Raw genomic sequence first — 21,921 nt, forward strand, 5'->3', positions numbered from 1 at the left:
AGCCAGCATGGGTTTGTGAAGGGCAGGTCCTGCTTGACCAACCTGATCTCCTTCTATGATCGAGTGACCCGTCTGGTGGATGAGGGAAAGGCTGTTGATGTGGTCTACCTAAACTTCAGCAAAGCCTTTGACACTGTCTCCCACAGTATTCTCCTGGAGAAACTGGCAGCCTGTGGCTTGGACAGGTACACCCTTTGCTGGGTAAGGAGCTGGCTAGAGGGCCGGGCCCAGAGAGTGGTGGTTAATGGAGTTAAATCCAGCTGGCGACCGGTCACGAGTGGTGTTCCCCAGGGGTCGGTGCTGGGGCCTGTTCTCTTTAATATCTTTACTGATGACCTGGATGAGGGCATTGAGAGCACCCTCAGTAAGTTTGCAGACGACACCAAGCTGGCAGGAAGTGTCGATCTGCCTGGAGGTAGAGAGGCCCTCCAGAGAGATCTGGACAGGCTGGATCTCTGGGCTGAAGCCACTGGGATGAGGTTCAACAAGACCAAGTGCCGGGTCCTGCACTTTGGCCGCAACAACCCCAGGCAACGCTACAGGCTTGGGGCAGAGTGGCTGGAAAGTTGTATGGAGGAAACGGACCTAGGGGTATTAGTCGACGCTCGGCTGAGTATGAGCCAGCAATGTGCCCAGGTGGCCAAGAGGGCCAACGGCATCCTGGCTTGTATCAGGAACAGTGTTGCCAGTAGGAGTAGGGAAGTCATTGTCCCTCTGTACTCAGCCCTAGTGAGGCCCCACCTTGAGTACTGTGTCCAGTTTTGGGCCCCTCACTGTAAAAAAGACATTGAGGCCCTGGAGCGTGTTCAGAGGAGGGCGACGAAGCTGGTGAGGGGTCTGGAGCATAGGCCTTATGAGGAGCGGCTGAGGGAGCTGGGATTGTTCAGTCTGGAGAAGAGAAGGCTCAGGGGAGACCTCATCGCTCTCTATAACTACCTGAAGGGAGGTTGTAGTGAGCTGGGGGTCAGCCTCTTCTCTCTTTTAACTAGTGACAGGACGAGGGGGAATGGCCTCAAGTTGCGCCAGGGGAGATTTAGGCTGGACATTAGGAAATACTGCTTTTCTGAAAGAGTGGTCAGACGCTGGAACAGGCTGCCCAGGGAGGTGATTGAGTCACCGTCCCTGGAGGTGTTCAAGAAACGTTTAGATATAGCGTTGAGAGACCTGGTTTAGTGGGGTTATGTTGGTGGTAGGTGGATGGTTGGACTAGGTGATCTTGTAGGTCTTTTCCAACCTAGCTGATTCTATGATTCTAATACCTGCAGGAACAGGTTAACAAAAGGGAGGGAGAGACGCTTCCTCTCTCTTCACAAGTCGATAAAGAACAAGGTTGAAAGGTTTTGAAGGTCTCCCAGGCACTAGCTCAGTGACAGCAATTCCCCGTGCTTATCCGCACTTAAAACTTTAGCAAATTAAGACAGTAGGACAAAACCCATCTTTACTGGGAAGGTCTAATGGGATAAAAAGCAACAGAGAACTCTAATTCACAAGGAACATCAGTTCATACACAGCTCCTCACTAACTTAGTTGTACATTATGCGGTCAAGAAGTAAATGTGTTCAGTTAGGTTTTAACTTAGAAATGCTCCCTTTTTTTCCCCAATTTGGAAATGAGAATATTCAAAAGCATTAGTCAGCTTTCCAAGTTAATTTATACAAATTAGCTTTTCTATACAAGCTAGTACATGTTGTAGGTTATCCATAACAATGCTCACGAGAGCCAGTACACACATAAAATCAGTAGCAAATGCCTGGTTGTGAGTGTTCTGCAAATTGTGATATGCAAGCTATACAAGTATAATAGCTATCATTTCTCATTTATTTTGTGTTTTTGGCCAGTGTACCAATCTGGAAATCAAACTGCCTACTAAGCGAGGAAACTTCCACAGACCTCAGTTTAACTGGAACTATTTAAAATTCCTCCCCTGTTTAATTTTTGTGGCAGGAGTAACATAGATGAAAATCCAGATGACACTGTATACCTACTAGCAGAAACTGCATAAAGGAAGGATGGCATTCAGGGTGAAGAAAGAAGCAAAATGCTGCAGTGCTTTGCTTTTGTAACAAGAAATTACATCCTCTGTCAAATACCTCATAGAAACAACATGACATCCTGGACTGAACACACAAAAAATAAGTTGTTGCTTCCTTTTCTAAACAGTGGGTTTCAGATATAATGTATAACCAATATAGAAGGGAGTTCTAAAATGTCATTTAATAAACTTACTACTAATATATCTATATTATGTGCATTAATTCTGTGGTATAATTGAAAGTGAGAGACTCCCACACAAAAAAAAGTCTCAGAGCTATGCATACTGATGTTGAGAGCCTGAAAGCCAGAGAGCATCCAGCTCAAGAAGCAGATATCATTTATTTCCCACTAATGTATGGTAATATCTCTCTAGTTCACTATGCTTATTAATAACCTTTGATAACACCACCAAAACTGCACACAAATTTTACTCACCCACATTACAAGTACTGTAATAGAACGTCTCTGCAAGCTAAATTTTAAGCGGTGCCCAGGTTTATAACACAGCTGAGGCCTAACTCATCTACTTTATCACATTGCACTTTGATGAAAACAACAAAAATGTGGTAGGCCATGCTCTACAGTCACTACTTTAGTTTTCTTATGAATTAAAACATAGCAATCCTGTCTGTATTGGAAGTAACTATGCAAACCATTGGCGAAGTTCTTATTATGATGCCTTCCAAATGCCAAATAATACAGAAATTAATTCCAATCTATCTACTATGCCATTAAATTATGGGGAAAAATCTCTGAAGGTTGTTGATTAAAATCCTGCTCATAACTATGACTAAAAAAAAAAAACCCAAAACACTGAAATAATGCTAATGATGCATTCTCAATAATGAAAAGGTGAAGAAAACTATCAGTTGATTGTTTCCATCTTCCTACAGCAAGGCTGCAGATCTTTAATGATCTTTTGAAATAAATTATCCAATTTTTTCAATTATTGGTAGGTAAATGGCAAGTTATCATAGTTAAGCCTTGAGTTCTATCACTATACGAAGTAATACTATTTGCAGAGAGAAGTTCTTCTAAAAAAAACTTCATTTTAAAAGAGAAGTTGACAGCAGTCAACAAAACGTTCAGAAAAAAAATAAATCATTTTCTTAAATATCTAAAATTTCATACAATACAAAATACTTCAAATAAAAAAGTGCAACATACAGTCTTGAATGCAACTTCTGTGGCTTGTAATCTAACTAACTTTTAAAATTGCAAATTTTCTTTAAATAAAAATAAATTTCAATAACACACAAGAGGTGTGGGATTACTTTTAAGCCCCGAGTGTTGAAGAAGTATTTTGAACAACAGTAACCAAGAACTTCAACACAAATTTAGGTGGCAAATTTCATTAATAAAAAGCTTTTATTTGGCTTACCTAGCTTTTTTGTTTGTTTGTTTGAACCACAAGTAGAATACACATACTGGAGAATCTTAAACCTACCCTTGTTTTCCCAGACCAAGAGACACTGAGTGTTGCTTCCAGGGATGCCACTGGAGGGCCCTCATATTGGCAGCTCCTGACGCTCTGCAAATCTGATCCGTTTTTATACTAGACATTTAGAAGACAGTTTTTACACTAATTGGGAAGGTGAGGCTGCTGACAGCTTTTCATACTGCTTATACAATGGTAAAATATCTATTTTTGTGTTTCAATTTCTACAATTCTTTTTGGAACTTTCCAGACCATATCTAGCATAGGTATTTTTTTAAACGCTCTTCAAAGGTCTTTGTTTTTTTTCAGTCAACTATGGTTTCACTCATGCATTAAAAACCACTTAAGGATCAAATCCTATCGATACATATTTATCACTTTCAGTGTTGTCCAGAGTTAGGCAGCTCTTCATCTCAACAGTTTTGCCTTCCTCTAGAGATTTTTCTTCACCATGTCCTAACAGCTTATATCATGCAATAGCTAGAAAAACAGCACTTTTATGTTCAGAAAATGAACAAGCTAACAGAACACGAACTAGCCAGTCAAGGAATAATTTGATACTATCAAGAAACTCCCATATTCCTACCTGTTGAACATTCCCCTGCCATCTACAGATTACAGTAGTTATTTAGAACTTCAAAATTTTTTCTCCTGTTCATACTCTCTGCTATTTAGTAACCAATCTTCTTCCTACTGTACTTTGTTCAGTTACCTTGTCTGTTTCCACTCCCTTCCCCAAAATTACTGTCATGTTCTCCAGTCTTTCCCCCAAATTTTGAAACTACAATGACACTGATATCTCACCTTAAAAAGATCTATCCTGTATACTACTGTTCTATAATACAGCAGTAAATATCAAACAAGTCATATGGATCTCAGTGGGCATTTTCAGTGCTTACCCTGCAACTTTTGATTTTCCAAATGGAATGTGTAGATTCCTAGCATTATTCTAAACAGATAAAACATCTGTTCAATGTGTTTTATATACTGAAAAGAAAAAGAATGAAGTAATTTTAAAGTATACATTGAAATCTACATTAAAAAATACTAGAAGATTTATAAAATATGTAACTGTTTGGTACAAACCAGGGGTACAGAGGCATTTGTAACTGGTTCCAACACTGCGACAAATGCCATGTGCACAAGGATTCAGAGCACAGAAGTCAATCAGCTGAGCACACGTAGGTCCTGTAAATCCAGAACTACAACTGCAGGAGTAGACAAGTCTATCTGCATAACAAGTTCCATTGTTCTGGCAGGGAGATGATGCGCAAGGGTCTATTTTTTCTTCACAAGAGGTTCCTAAAAACCCTAAAAGAAATACATTAAACACTTTGGTAACCAAGCAATTTCAACAATTAAACCAATTTAAAATTAAGCCATTGACATACATTCATATTTTTTTATTGAATGAAAATTAGAAAAGCACACACTTCCTATATACTGTAAACTCAAATTTTACCAGATAACATGAAGATATAAGAAGTTTCAGGTGACTTTTTTCATTAAAGTTAATGTGTTGGTTAAGAATAACAGCCTCTAAAGGACCACACGAGTATAACTGTGTTTTAATAGCATAAAAGAATAGTTTTTTTCATTAAAACGCTTCTTATTAGCAGATAATTATCCATTAAAGCAACACCATATAAAAATTAGGTATGAAGAAAAAAGTATCCTTGCAAAGGAGTTCTTTGGATTTTTGTGGGGTTTTTTTGCTTGATTGTGGGTGTTTGGTTTTTTTTTAATGTAGAGAAGAACAATATTTGAAGAAATAATAGAACTACAGTATATTAACTATATAATTTGTATCACACACACATAGTAACAAGAAGCATAGTTATTGTAGCTAAAGCAGGTCAGAAAAAAAATTCAAATTCTACTATCAGATTAAAGATCAAACTCTCTTTTTCATTCAAGTCTAATTTTTTAACGAATATTTCCTCATGGAAATGGTATTGCCTATTACAACAGATCACCAGTTTTCAGGCTCAAATGAACAAGTATGCCTGGTCAAAATACACTGGAATATCGAATATGGTAGAACAGCTCTTGAAATTTAAATAAAATAATCACCGGGAATGACAATTCAAGACAGTCTCCACTCAAGAACCATCAAGCCAACAAGAAAATCTGTTCTAAAGCATAAACCATGCCAGCTGTGTCACTGTGAAAGGCAGACAACAGACTCCACTGCCACAGCAACCAAGGAGATCACAGCCACATTTCAGACACCCTTCAGAATCAGAGAAGGAAATAAGCAAATGCATGTACAAAAACTTTTAACCAGAAAGAGACAAAAACAAATTTTAAAAAGTGCACAGAACATGTCTGATGACGACAGAAAGGATCAAGATGGAGGAGATGGCTCTGTTCTAAACCAACTCCGAGCATGAAGACTAATAATGACAGATGACACTTTGGATTAACACTCAATCCATAAATCTTACCCCTCATGAAATGAAGTGGATTATTGACCATATATCTATAACTTTTACATTTTAAAAGTCTCAATATTGGATTTAAAAGATGATCTACTGGAACTGAATCTCTGTATGATATAAAGTTTATGACGAATACCAAAAGTGAGTAAAAATGCCACATTCAATATATACGTTACAGCATCTCATTATCTTTTAATGGCTGTGTAAATATTTTTGTTCTAAACAATGTAATTCCACATTTCAAGCAACGATGAAATAGTTTTAAATTAATTTTGACAGATGTGTTACTTTCAGAGCATTTTGAGTTTCTCTGCTCTTTAATAATTCACAATTCACATTCAGGTGAATTAAATTGTAATTTTGTTCAACTGTTGTCAGGAAGTTGGCATTTCTGAAAACAAGCATGTAAGAAAATAGATCAGTCTACATTACTAACCCATACAGTGTACTAGAAAGAACTCCGAAAATTAATAAAACACAGATTATTGTAACTATGAAAAAGACAAGAAGATCACAACTGCCCTGTAAGTTCCAGACAAAACTAAAATACCTTTGGTCACTCTTGGCAGGAGGTTTTTAAGAGCTGAAAAAGCCTCATTTTCTTCATGTTCACAAACCTTATGCAGGACATATGGAATGAAAAACTAAGGAAAAAAATCCAATTTAAACAAAAAGAGAAAACCAAAAACACCCAACCTAGAGATTTAACTATTAGAGATTTAGCTATTAACAGCTAACTACAAATATTTCCTAATCTCAGAATAGATCAGGAAAGAAAAGCAGATCTTGCAGGGCATAGGCAAAGAACATAGGCATGGCCCTGCTGTGCACTCCATTCAGATATTCTGTGACTCAGATTGGTTCGTGGGCTTAATCAGTACCTCCTGCACATCGATGTTGAAGAGAAACAGCCTAAAAACAAATACTGGGGAATCCTATAGTAGAAGTCCTGATAACTGCATAACCATCAGAAAGTGAATGGAATGGAAACCCTAAAACTAAATCTCTAATTCCAGCAATGGTCTGCCGGTAAATTTAAAAAGCCTGTGCTGTTATCATAAAATCCTGCATGGATTTAAAGGAATCTGCAAGGACTTCTAACTATTACCAGGAGATCAGCCAATGAGTCTGGTAAATCTCAACAGTAACTCTGAAACTTGATTTAAAAAGATCAAGGAGATCTGAGGTCACACAATGATAGTCATGCTGCTTCACTACAACCTTCGCAATAATCTTCCCTACAAAGAGAAGCGTACTGGCAGATGGCTAATGTTTCAAGTGACAGAGCTCTTCAAGAACATATGAAAGTTTAAAATACGCTGAAACACGTTGCCCTTGTGCTATCTTTGACTGCACTGTGAAATATGTTTAGTTCATTCTGGAAATCTAAATCTTATGTATGAGTTAAATGTCTGAAAACACTAGTCATTGGTAGCTATGCATCTGAATTGAAGATGTATTACTTTGGTATTTCTGATAATACATATGAGTCCATATCAATAAAATTGTTGACATTACATAAATAAAAATCAGGTTCAGAGATATATTGATTGAAAGCAGAATAATGCATTATTACAGGATTACATTTAACTGCAGAAAATTATCCCTTGAATTGTTCTTCAGCTAGCTGACACAAACACAACCTTGCATCTAGGTCACTAGTGTAACAGGGACATGACTAAAATGCAGAAATAACATAGAAGGCAAAGGGGAAAAGCAGTATTAGAAAACAAGTATACTGTTCAAAGACACAATGTACTATTTGTGCTTGCATTAAACAGATCGTTTGGTTAGATGTCAGAGAGAATAAAAGTTAGCAGTCAGGTGATATTCTTTATATATTGCTACAGACCTCCAGGGCAACAATACAAAGTAGATCAGAAAATATTTCCAGTGTTAGAAAAGCTCTGGATAGAAGCCAAATTCCTCATCATGGGGGGATTTTAATTATTTGGCTACTGAAAGCAAGAGACAAGTAATAAATCAAGCAACTTAAATGCTTCCTGAAGAGTTGTACAACTACTTGTTATACAGTTTGCCAAACAACCAGCTTGCCAGAATATTACGTTTGACACAATTCCAAGAAATCACAAATGTGAAAATTTAAGCTTGTGAATTGCTAGGCCTGGAGACTACAAAAACCTTTAAATCTGAAAGAAATATATTACTTTCCCCCATAGAAATTTGTTTCATGAGGAAATGCAAGATGGAATTTCATCAGAATTCTGTAAAGGAAAGAAAAAATACTCATCATAAGAAAACAAGAAACAATTAAAAAGTACTTGCAAGTTTTTGATGGAAATTCACCTAGCTAAGTCTCAACAGATGAACAGAGGCTAAACACATTAAATCATTATGGAGACATCTACTAAAAATAGGAGCAACTTGGAAAGATGCCAGGTAAAAACATTACATTAGCAGAAATTAAACAGCCATAAAAATTTTTAATTAACAGCACAATATTCTGCAGGTAAATTAAACTCTCTTATGGTAATGTGAAGAACTCTGCATTCTGTAATCACCAGTAACCTTGGGAAATCTTACACACACAACAGCTGTGTATCCTATTTCCTGGAATTAACATAAATAATAGGTTAATTGTATGTAAGCCTAAACAAGTTAGAATCGTATTTCCAAGATCTGATCCAGAAAAAGCTTCTATGTGAACAATGAAGCCCAGAAGAAGTGAAGAACATAAAATTTAAACAATTCCTTATATAGGCAAGTAAATTATTTTCTACTCATCAATTATATTTCATTGCGATAATGTGCATTTTCTAGCTGCTATTGCAAGTCAGCATATAAGAATCACAATTTAGCATCTTCTTAGCAGCAAAGCTCTATACTTTTTAAACCACAGAAACCACAATAAAAACACTCTTGAATTTGCTGCTTTCTAGCCATGAGCAGGTATTTCACAGAACTTTTGCTGCCTTTTATGTAGCTCTAATTCCCTGCAGCTGGTCAAATCAGACTGGCAATAGTAAAATAAAATCAGCTTGGAAATTCAAATTTCAAGTAATCTAGATATTAAACTTTCAATCATAACATTGTTTCCCTTCTACTTCTTTCTACTGGATAATTAGGAAATCCATTATTGGAAAACTATTTCAAAAATATGCTAATTTGAATTAAAAGTTTTCTGCCACTCCTGTCAAGAGCTGATGAGCTCCACATAAAGAAAGTCGAAAAACCCCAAGAATCACTAATAGGACTACAAGTTTCCCTGTTGATTAAGTATTTATTGTAAATGCATTTGCTTATGTCCAACCTTGTTTTTTTTGTCTATGTTTCTATCTGTTATTTGTATATTGAACTCCAGGGTGCTTTGGAAATTTGTATAATTTCTCACTGATTTAAAAACAGTGAAGTAACTAAATTTATAGAATGATCAGCAGCACCTTAATTAACAATATTACTACCAATGCAGTGGTATGTTTTACATAACAATAAGTGAAAGAAAATAAGAACAGGTATTTAACAGATTGATTTGGGTATTTACATAATCATTTTAATATAAATTTCAAACATCCATATTCAAGTTGACAGATGTTTACATGGGGGTGTGGTTAGAATGTTTAGAAATTTCTTTGCGTGACCATTTGAAGGCAACGTTTGCTAGGTTAAATATGATAACCAAAGATGAACATACAGTAAGCAAAACATCCCAAACATCCTTTAAATACATTCTTCAGTCTTCAGCATTGTTCAAGTTCATTCATAACAGCTTTGAGCATAAATTCTGATTTGCTCTTAAATAAAGAGTGACTCATCCACTTCATATAACAATTTACTTTCTAGCATTTTGGACACATTAAATTCTATGATGCTTCACACAGAAAATGCAATCTTCAAGCCTAAAGAACTTTACCTTATTTAAAGACTCTTAAGACAATAACATTGTCTAAAGAATAATCACGAAATGTTTATATTCTATCTAGGCTTCTTTTTCAGGCGCCTCAAATCTCACCTTTGGTGCACAACCACATTCCTCTTTCATGAGCCACAGATCTCATATGAGAGAAAAATCAGAAGTACAGTCCCAAGAATATTACTCATTGTTTCCATTTAATTCCATTTTCTGCCATTTCCCCCCTTTTCCTTCATAATACTTCCCATCTGCTCTTGTCTTTTTCTGCCTAACCATACAGAATCTCCAGTTTTAGTTCTTACACATGTATAAGCTCTTTGGCTACCTTTCCCCCACTGTGCTGAATTAGCACTACAGAAAGAAAGGTCTCTTCTCAACTAGCAATTGCTATTACGCACAGCAGGAGAACAGCAGCAGAGCTAGAGATCTTGCTTAAATTAGATATCTATCATGGTTTTGCTTTTCTGTGTGTGTGTGGCTTTTTTAATGGAAAATTTGAAGACACTAAAAATAGCAAATTACCGCACCTGTAATTTTCAATTACCTATTCTTTGCTTTATTTAGAAAAATAACCACATCTTTTCAAAACAAAACAGAAGCTCTCAAAATATGCCTCTATGAGAGAATAATGCATCAAAATGCATCTAGAAAAATCAGCGCTCTCTCTCCACATAATATCTGAATTCCTGAGTTTGTTGACATTAATAGATGTCCAGAACAGGATGGAAAAGCAACAATTACTACCTAATAAGCCCATAGGCTACTGCACAGCAATTGCACTGGCTCTTGCAGACATGCTAAGCATCACTTCTGCACCAGTGTTTTTCTCTCTATGGTGATGGCACGAGAAGCAAGCACAGCTACATAACCTCATCAGCAGCATTCACCTTGTGGCAATTACTAAGAAGTCAGGGATAACTTCCAGGGCTTGCAGTACCTAGAGGGGGTCTACAGGAAAGATGCAAATGGTCTATTTATCAGGGAGTGTAGTGACAGGTCACAGAGTAATGGCTTTCAATTAAAAGATGGCAGATTTAGATTAGATATTAGAAAGAAATTATTTACCATGAGTGTGGAGAGACAGGCTGCCCAGAGAGCTGTGGATCCCTCGAGGATTTCAAGGCCACTTTAGATGGGGCCCTGGGCAGCCTGATCTGGTAGGTGGCAATCAGTCCATGGCAGGGAGCTGGAATTGGGTGGGCTTTGAGGTCCCTTCCAGCCCAACCCATTCTGTGATTCTATCAAAGGCTCAATCTAGAAAAGCAACCATGCACAAAAAGTGGCATGTGTTCAGGCAAGCCTAAGAATGGTTTTCTCAGAAAATGCTCATTTCCGAGGAACCGAGAACCAGAAGCGTACAAGACTATTCTTCTTAAGGGGAATAACCCTGTCCAGTCCAGAAAGTGATTCCTGAAACATTCCATCCTCTCCAGAGGTTTTTTCTACATTGTTAAAATTGATTTTTACAAGAGCTGTAAGTGCATTTCCATACAATGTTTTCTTGAGATGCCTCTATGTTTTCTGAAAAGGAAAACATTTGTACCATGTGAGCATGTTAGACTTATTTATAGTAATCAGAGTAACAGCTCCTTGCGCAATTCCATCCTGGCTCTCTAATGTGGCTGCCCTTAAGAATGCACAAATGATGTTGGGAGATTAGAATTGGTAACTTTTCATGCAAAGTTTCAGACAGATGACACAAAAAGCACATTTGAATAACAATGAATTCTTTGAGCAGAGAACTTCTTCTTGAAGTTGCCATGTAATTTTTTTCTTTCTTCTTGAAGGGTCAGAAATCCCATTGTATCTTTAAGAAAAATCCAGAAACCCTGGAAAATCTCAAGACTCCAAGAAGAATAGGAGAGCACAGGTTTGTAAAACATAAGAGCAGAAGTGTCAAAAAAAATAGCAGAAACTTGAGAAAATGGTACCAGTGTTCTCAGAAGGTAGAACAGCAACAGCATTCAGCGTAAATACTAAGATAAAAGAACAACAGTGCCAAGATTTGCCTACTTGAAGCACAGCAAACAAGAGAACTGAACTGGAAACTGGTCAAACATGAATCTGGATCAGTGGCAAAGAAAGGAGGCAGAAGATAAATACTGAAGACACAAAGCAGCCAACAAGGCTGTAGGATAAAGCAGGATAGCACAGAGATAGCCAAAGACAAGTAAGACTGAGAATAGGAGAGAAGCACAAGTAATTTGGTTCTTGTGCAGAAGAAAACCTGCTATAAGCAAGAACACTACACATCGAGCAGTGGCACATCAGCAGAGGGCAGTCCATCATGGGACCCAAACCCACACTCTATCCTGTTGTCATGGCCTGAGCCTCAAAGAGCAGTAAGAGAAGTTGAGAGCTGGTCAGCATATTGATTAAAGGGCCATCAGGAACAAGCAGTGAAGTCATGCTGCTCACAGAAACGATGTGGCAGCTTTAAAATAACCAAAACTTCCAGCATATTTTTTTCCATGTATTTAGTAATGACAAGATCTTTTCCTACAAAGCATTTTTAAATAAAATGAACAGATTTCCTAAGAAAAATGCAACTAAATTACTAAGTCTAATATTGGATAATTTTATTACTGAATTTTGCTACTAGTTATAAGCCAATTTTCAAAATTCTTCCAAATGCAAGATATGTTATGCTGTCAAAATGTCAGTGTCTGTGTTTCAACATAGTTGTTAAGTGGGTCAATCATTAAGGCATAATACTCTAGAAAAGCAAGAAATCATTCTAAAGAAATTACAAATAATCTTTCATTATTAAGCAAGTATACATTACCAGAATAGTTATCAAAGACTTGTACCCTTAGAGCAAACACAAGATGCTGACAGAATAAAAACATCCATAGAGATCAGAAATATAATTAGTTCAAGGTTCTAATCCCAATTATAAATAAGTAATAGAAGATTTCATAATTGAGAGCTTTCACTTCTGATAATTTTTTTTTATGAGTAACTCAGGCATCTGCCATTCCACTCAGCAAAATGTTACAAAAGCATGCACTTTGCCATCACAACGTCCTCATTTCACATAGTTACGTTTACAGTGTTTACCAATGAGAATCACTGAAAGGCTTATCATGCAGAGAAAGAAACAAGTCCTAACAGAAAGGAGGATGCATTAAAACTTTGTGGGATTGAATGCGCTATTTTTTCGGTAACTGACCCAGATGCAGAAATATGCAAATACTGTATGCAAGGCAGCTTTTCTCACTCATTTACTGGACAACACAAAAATCAGAATGAATTCTAAGTATCCTTAGTAGTAGTATTCTTATCTTTCTCACAGTGGTGGAAACTGATTTCTACTGTAGAGGTGCCAGCAAATGGAGAAAAAGGTTTCATGCAGCATATACCCTGTAATGCTAAGCTCTTACCATACTTGATACGTCACTGATAGCACAAGGATATCTCACCTGGATTTTTTTCTGCTTAGAAATATGGCATAAGGTACAATATATTTTCATTTAACTAAAATTTAGACTGAGTACGCTCCATGAAACTCCAATTTGTACAAGACACCAAATAAGTTATTATTTACCTTCCAGGCACTGGCAGGTGAATCCATGGATGCTGGATGAACAAGTACCTCCATTCTGGCATGGCTGCTGGATGCAGTGATCAATTTCTGACTGGCACAGCTCTCCAGTGTAACCTACAGAACAGCACACCATATTCAGAAAGTGTAGGGAAAATGAGATTTTATCACTAAATGGTAACTCGAACAGTACTACCAGCTTTCTTGAACAAAATTAAACAAAGTAATAAATAGAAACCAGAATAGTCTCCTAATTTCTTATAAAACGGGATTTTTAATAAGAACTTATCCTTCATAGGAGAAATAAATAAGTAGTGGAAATCTAGAGACTATATCAAACTGTGTTTTACCATCAGCAATATTCTGACAGTACTAGCATAATGAAGGTTGGTGATGGGTTCTCATAAGGACCCATATAATCAAAAAAAGAAGTCCTTTATGAATAGTTTTCAAATGCATCTTGAAAATCTCAAGTGAAAAATCTTTAGGAAGACTTCAAACAGGACTTGTCATCTGTATTAGTTGTGCATATGCTGAATGACTGCCATTTGCTCCTACTTCTGGGCTGCAGAGAGGGTGTTTATTTTAAGTGGGAGCTGTGAAGAACTGCTCAGCACAGTTGCAATCTCTTCCAAATAAGCTCCTATAAGTTCACATGCTACAGATTGTGTGTACTGTTCTATTTGACCGTAGATTGCTTTGTTCCATATGTCTGAAGTCTATAACACATTCAAAAAAATGAACAAAGATACAAAATACAAGCTGAAAGATTAAACACTGCAAATTTGAACTCCTTAGTGAATACCACACATTCCTCATTCTGATTTTTATTTACTTCCAAAAAACTGTCTTGGATGCATGACAGAAGAAGAAAGCACATGCTATACACATAGGTATTTTGTTTTTGAAAAAGAACCCTAAGTAAGATTGTAAGCATCATCTGTATTAGCACCATGGCTAGCATTAAAGGTCAGCAAGCTCTGACTAGCTGACTCTGTTAATACACAGCTAAGGACAGATGCCTAAGAGAAAGATCTAAGGTGAGACATAGGACGTGCCTGGACTAGGATTTCACTTATGTAGGGGAGAAAAAACTACAAAGATAAAAAAAAGAAAAAAGTAAAAAGTAAAAAGAAAATTCATATTTTGATTAAATAATTCATTTTAATGCAATCAAAGCCAACATTTTAGAAACCTTTCAGACAGGCTAATAGTTACATCTTTTCAAATCAATCAGTGTCACCATAAAGCAGATCTCAAAACAGATTGTTATGCTTTGAGTTTCTGGAGCACTACTGTGTAGAAGGGTGTCTCAAGGTATTCTTCTTTGCCTACCTTACTGCTTTTGTATGCTACAGAGAACTAAATTAGGATCCTATTTTCTTCAATGTGAAACTTGGAAAGAGAAACTCTGTTGTATCTAGATTAACACCCATAAGTCACCTAAACTTGAGAGAAGTAAGGAGGTCTAAAACCAGAACTGTGCTCTTGTGAGGCAACTCCTCAGGACTGGATGAAGGCACATGGAGAGACCTCAGCCATACTTCCGATAGGCAGTGATTTTCTGTGATTCTAATTGGTCTTAAATTCACATAAAATTTACAACAACAAAAAAAAGAAATACTATATAAGATTACATCAACGGATTTTTTTCATCTATAGGCTTCATATTTCCAAGTTCTGACATTCAGCTGATTATTTTTATGAATTATAATACAGTACTGAATGTGCTTAACTCTTTTAAACATTTTTTCAGTCATCTGACTGCTTTGGAGTTTGTGAAAGCTAAAAATTACACTGAAATTCAATGTGCATCCAAAGGAATGTTGGCACAGAAAAGCGTGAATGATTGTGTTGCTCTGAAGCTTGCTGACTTCCTGTGAATGTTACTATAGCTTGAGACAAAATTCATCAGAGATAATATTTTGTCAGCTTCATGAAAATAAATATGCTCCATCTTAATATGATATATAGGGCAATGTTTTGCCCATCTGCAAGAGAATATGATTTGGGAATTTCCTAGTAAGTGGTATGAAGTTAGAGAAGCAAAGCAAACCACCATAAGGAAAAAAAAACAAACACCTTGCTGGTCAGATGTACTTAAAGAATCATTACATCTATTCATTTTGTGCTGTTATAGATCTTCACAACATTTTCATCAAACAAAATTTGGGAAACTATACCATTCACATGTGAATGGTTCTGAAATTCGCAAATGGAGGCAATATTTAAACTCTTATTACATTAAATTCTTATTTCCTCTGCCTTTAATATTTTTCTTATGGGCAGGAACACAGGTTAATAACAATTAAGCCATCTGAATAATATTTTACGTTTGCTATTAGCAAAAAAAAAAAAAAGAAAAGAAAAGAATTCAAAAAAATATTTTTACAAAATTATAAGCTAAACTTAAGTATAATGATTTGCAGTCATGAAGCACACCTTGCAAGATCCGGAATGTAATAAATGGAGTTAACAATATTTGTCTTTCTAAGCCTGTACAGAGAAACTTGATCATGCTGTCATTCAGGAGGGAAGTCTTTATATATAGCAACAAAATATCTTCATTCCATCTACTATAAGTTTTGTGTTCTACCATGAAAAATAGGAGGGATTTGGCAGAAGGAAATATTTAGACTTTTTTTTCCAGTAGGAGCTAACATTTTTTGCAGAGACAAGTAGAAGAAATACATAATTATGTAGTCAAAAAGGCACAACAACTAAATTTTAGAGAAATAGATCTTAAATGGAAAGGATTACATCTAAAGTTAAAAGAAAATAAAGATGTCAAAGAAAATATATATACAAATTATGTAACAGAGATATAGTTTGTTCAAGAAACTGTCGTGTTCTTAGTCACCGTTTCCTTTCTACAATGCATCTCACAGTATTGACCCAATGTTTTTTCTACACCTGTGTGAACACTTTCTCAGACTAGTAATTCAAATGCCTGTACCTGACAGTAACTACTTCTGTGGTTAAAAATAAAGTAAGCACTTGATGCAGCTACCTGGGATCATAACAACAAGAATACCTTGGATTTTTATACCGCTACAGAAATAAAATGACATTTGCTGCATCGAGGCACTGTAATTTGTAACTTCACAATACAAGCAGGAAATATCGCAGACTTAAATGTAATAACAGAAGCAATAATCATCTTTGGAGTCTTGCAGCATATTTATGTTACTGCACAAAGCTCAGCTGTACAACATCAAAACATGAAATTTTCCTAGTGGAAACATTCTTGGGCTTTTTGGTAGACACATCAGAATAATCATAAATATTCCCCCAAAGCTTTTCTTATGCACCTAAAACCAAGAATTTTGAAGTATTTTAAAAATATTTTATATTAAGATGGTGAAGTACTAATCTAGTACAAACTCTAATTTTATGGACTGCAAGTAGGCTTCTTAGAACTATTCCTGGATTTAAAATCATAGAATCACCAGGGTTGGAAAAGACCCCTAAGATCATCTAGTCCAACTGTCCACCTACCACCAATATTTCCCCTCTAAACCATGTCCCTTAGTAACACATCTAAACGTTTCTTGAACACCTCGAGAGACAGTGACTCCACCATTTCCCTGAGCAGCCCATTCCAGTGCCTGACCACTCCTTCAGAGAAGAAATTTTTCCTCATATCCAACCCAAACCTCCCCTGGCGCAACTTGAGTCCATTTCCTCTAGTCTTATCAATAGTTACACAGGAGAAGAGGCCAATGCCATTTCTCCTACGGTGGGAAAATTAAAAAGAGAAATTTATCCAGAAGTACTTAAGGCAGAATGATTTCCAAGACAGTTATCTCAATAAATACATAAAACAAACATATCTCACACGTTTTTTTTTTCTAATTAGAAACTACTTGTCAAAATTCCAAAGAATTCTGAATCAATCATAGCAAATGTGACGTTAATTGTATGAGTTGTTTAAACATTTCAAGCTTGCTTCACTCTGATCTTTTCCCTCTTGAATTTAAATTATTATTCAACTATTGTTTACATAAGTTGTTAAAGTGACAGTTGATCCATTCACATATTTATAAAATTAGAATAGGTTATATGTGTATAATAACATCATGTCTCATTTTAAAAGTAGTATAAATCCATGACATTATGTAAAAATTCAAATATAAATCACTTCTTTCTGCTGCCCATTCACTACAATGACTCTAAAGCAGAGAGAAAAAGAGAAAGTCCTAGAGGCATAAAGCACATTAACAGGAAACACCATGTCCTCTGGAGGAAATGAAGGGTACTTAATTATTTGCCATGGCTGATTTTCTGAACTGCTAAGTTCACAAAACAGTTCAGAGGATGGTACATATCTGATACATGAAAGCATCACTTGCATCCACCTACTCCTGGCTCAGTCACTTTTTTTGGCTAGTAATTAAATACAAGTCAGTGCAGCCTAAAGGATTCTAGTCTATGTATAAAGGTAGCAAATAAGAATATTCACATCTCAAAGGGAATATAAGAAGGCCCACTCCACGATCCCTCTTCAGATCAGAATTAAGTATTGTTACTTGTACCTTTTATATATTTTTAATCCAAACACACAGCTTTAAAATGTTTCTTTAGATGACAATTTAGAGACAACCACTGGAATCCTGACTAAAATATTCATTTCTCCATCTGCTTTTTAAGAAATGTCTTTCATATTCTGCAAGGCTGAGGACCTATTCCAGAAGCACCTTCCATTTTGTTTTTTTTTTTCCAAATAAGATCCCTCTAAGGTCAACTATCCAGTAAGTGATCTCATAGCTTATCAGCCCGTAAATTGCTCACTTTTTCTACAAAAATGAAAATGTACAGTAAAATGTTTGTAGGAAGCAAAATAAATTACCTGATATTTATTTAAGTCTAATAGTTTTATTGTTACTTTACTAATTTTCTTAAGTTATTTAAAAAAAGAAAGTAATTGCGCTATTTTGATAATTGAGTTTGTCTTTGAAATGTAAGATTTAAGATAGCACTGAGTTTCCTGTAACAGTCACTTTGTAAGGTTCTTCCATCAGCATGTAGCATTAATTCACATTACAGCTTTTAACTATGACCGTCATATCTAGTTTAATTTTAATTTCAAATAAAATGTCTATGTTCATTTGACCAAATTTTAATGGCAAACATTCTTGGAATAACTTCAGAGAACTCAGACACTTGATTATTAATCAAACCCACAAATTACTCAATTTAGTTTCTGCATTTTTTAGAAGTTTTCAAAGTTTAAGTTAATTCTGAGGAACAATTCAACAAGTGTAGTTTATGTTGAGGGCTCTTCCATGTCACCCTGTGAGTGAAGAATTTACTAGTTACAGGTTTGTTATATTGTATACTTAAAATCTATATTGGGAGAAAAAAATAAGAAAAGGCTGATTTTAGACAGCAAACTAAATAATTTGGGTCATCTCACTAGGTGAAGTTCTATTAGACCCTCCAGCACAAGAAGGATGCAGAGCTGTTGGAGCGAGTCCAGAGGAGAGCCACAAAGATGTTCAGAAGGCTGGAGCACCTCTCCTATGAAGGTAGGTTGAAGGAGTTGAGCTTGTTTAGCTTCGAGAAGAGAAGGCTCTGGGCAGACCTCACTGCAGCCTTCCAGTACTTAAAGAGAACATATAAGCAGGAGGGGAATGACTTTTTACAAGGTCTGATAGTGACAGAACAACAGGAACGGCTTTAAACTAAAAGAGCGGAGATTTAGATTAGATGTTAGGAAATATTTACTCAGAGGGTGGTGAGGCACTGCAAGAGATTGAGAAGTGAATGCCCCATCCCTGGAGGTGCTCATGGCCAAGATGTAGGGGCCCTGGGCAGCCCTATCCAGTGGTTGGCAGCCAGCCAGGGGTTTGAGCTCGAAGATCTTTAAGGTCCCCTCCAACTCAAGTGATTCTATGATTCTATGATTCTAGTTACGAATAATTCCCTCATGACGGTTTTGGCTTGGCTGTATGGTGCTGTGCCTCTCGTGCCAATATTCACAGCTGAAGAATTTTCTAGCCCTTTAAAGCTGACCTTATGTTGTTGTTTTATTTTCCCTCTTTCCTACTGTCTGAAGATGCACAGTCTGCTGCTCTGCAAAAGATATGCACCAAATATTAAAACAAAAATGCATTATTCAGAGCACAATACGATACCCACCAGGCAGGCAGCTGCAGGTGAAATTGTTCCCATTGTGTTTCTGTGCTAGGTCAGTGCAGGTTGCGTTGTTCTGGCAGGGCTGGCTTTGACAAGCATCGAATTCCTCACACAGGGAGCCCCAGTACTCATCCTCGCACTCACAGAAAAACGTTGCCTAAAAACAAGCAAAATTCGTACTCCACAATGAATTTTCAAAGGTTATATTTTCACTGAATACTCTATGAACAAAAATGTTTCTGCTGCTTTTCCATTTGAAACATGAGTAGCTGACATAAATACATCAAATGCATAAAGTCACCCTTTGAAATACTAAACCTGCAACAGTTCTTCAGGTCAGCTTTTTAATCATGCCGGGTAATCTCCACCTCGACATGGAGGTTGGGATCAGATCCATAATGCCTAAATCAGTATAATTTTTTTCTTCCATTCCAGAAATTATATTTTTATACCAGTATAATTACCAAGATTAGTAATGTACAGCTTTACCACAACAAAACCCTGAGACAAAGGTGCACCCCCTATGGGATGAACAAGGCTGGGGCTCACTTCAGGAGCGACAAACCACTTTGGTTCTGCTAAAACAGGTCTTCTTCTTAGTGTATTTAGCATCTTTTCCAAAACTTGCTGCTTTTGCTGCTTAATAAAAGATTAAGAGCACTACACCTATTAAAGTATTAAAATAACTGTTGTAGGTACAGTGTGGCATTCAGCATTATTTTTAGTAATAAAACATAATTAAATTTTAAAAAAAATTTAAATTGCTAAGATTGCCAAGGATGCATTAAAGGATAGAAGCAAGGAAAGCTCCCATCTGATGTATCCATTTAAATCAAATGCCCCCCTTCCTTTGTTCATTAAGCACTAGATGGCAGTCGCACTCACTCATACATTTCCCAGTCCCATCACTCAGGCTCAATGCATGCAGCTGTCCCAGGCACAGACGTTGTAATGCAAAGCACAGAACTTGCATGGAACCAGAAACAAAGAGGCCAGGTGAGTATTTTATTTTCTATTTTTACTTCTTTTTGCTTCAAACAAATAAATAGCTGTGTATTAAGAAAAAGAAAAAAAGACAATCTTCATACAAATAGATAGTCAGTAAATGCAGTAAATTTTTCCTTAAAAATACTGCATTGATAGAGTCTAAATAACAATTAATATTATCATGGAATCATAGAATCACTTGATTTGGAAGGGACAGTTAAAGGCCGTCTAGTCCAATTCCCTGCAGTGAACAAGGACACCTACAGCTCCATCAGGTGCTCAGAGCCTGGTGCAGCCTGGCCTTGAGTATGCAGGGACAGGGCTTCCATCACATCTCTGGACAGCCTGTGCCAGCGTCTCATCATCCTTACTGTAAAAAATGCTAAAAATATTTTCCTTATATCCAAGGAAACATATATTATACATCTCGAAAACTTAACATAATGTGCATATTACTTATCAGGAGTGATAAAAGTACCTGCTGGATACATGACCTGAGGATGTTCTGAAATTTGCCCAAGAACTGCTCTGCATATATTTCACATCAGCAATGAGATATTTCCAAACTAGGCTGTAGTTCAATAGGAGGGAAAAACAGGCAAGCGGCTGAAAAACTGTACCACCCATCAAGGCAGTGTTGCTGTTATTCCAGAAGAGGATACTGGTCTGTACTTGCAGAACAGGTCTTCATGTTTTGAATACAAAAATTTACAACCTATCACAGCAGTTAACATTGTCCTACATAACACCATGCATGCTAAGTCCTGCTTTCTTTTCCTTTCCTCCCTCTCTTACAAAGCATTTGGAGACAAATACAATGGTTGCTCTACTGACAGTGGATGTAGAAATAGTTTCAAAAGTGCCATCATTTTCATTGTTGGTACTGATAATGCCCAGGGGCTATACTATTAGCAGCGGGCATCCATAGGTAAAAACTAGACAACTTGTATGTACTATAAGTACAATCCCCGATATTGATCCATAGTCAAATGCACAAATGAATTGTATAGCACAACTTCCCCTCACAATGGAAACAACTACTGCAGGATACCATGAACACTGGGTGCCATTCTTATGGTCAATATCAGATCAAAGGAATCAGAGAAGTAGAGAAGAATTAATTTACACACTGATTTTCAACTCCAGTTTTAAGAAGATTACATATTTTTCTGAAAAACCTTATTAAAGTCATACAGTTTTTTCAATATCATTAAAGAAAATTTCTGGTTGATGCACTGTTTCCATTTTTTGTCACTGATTACAAACATACCAGAGGCATAAAATTATTTTACTTTTTACCCTACAGAAAAAAAAAAAAGGTCAGATCTGAATTATACAACTAGTCTGCCTACCAAAATAATGGTTTGGGTAGCTCAAATCTCATATCCAACAGAGTATAACCAAGAACATAATTAAAATGGGAAACTCTAGTTAAAATCTTTTCATTATTATTTTTTTTTATTAAGAA

The 21,921-nt window shown here is 36.4% G+C and overlaps 1 protein-coding gene across 1 annotated transcript in view; it reads right to left on the reverse strand.

Annotated features, from left to right (window-relative positions):
- DNER (delta/notch like EGF repeat containing) overlaps positions 1-21,921 on the reverse strand; it is a 117,876-nt gene that overhangs the window by 23,222 nt on the left and 72,733 nt on the right. The window contains exons 6-8 of the mRNA XM_021395825.1: positions 19,470-19,623; positions 13,332-13,445; positions 4,559-4,783 (exon numbers count right to left, since the gene is read on the reverse strand). Coding sequence (XP_021251500.1) covers positions 4,559-4,783; positions 13,332-13,445; positions 19,470-19,623 — 493 coding nt within the window. The remainder of the gene's footprint in view (positions 1-4,558; positions 4,784-13,331; positions 13,446-19,469; positions 19,624-21,921) is intronic.

Source organism: Numida meleagris, chromosome 4 (assembly GCF_002078875.1).
Source record: "Numida meleagris isolate 19003 breed g44 Domestic line chromosome 4, NumMel1.0, whole genome shotgun sequence".
In the NCBI taxonomy this organism is placed as follows: Eukaryota; Metazoa; Chordata; class Aves; order Galliformes; family Numididae; genus Numida; species Numida meleagris.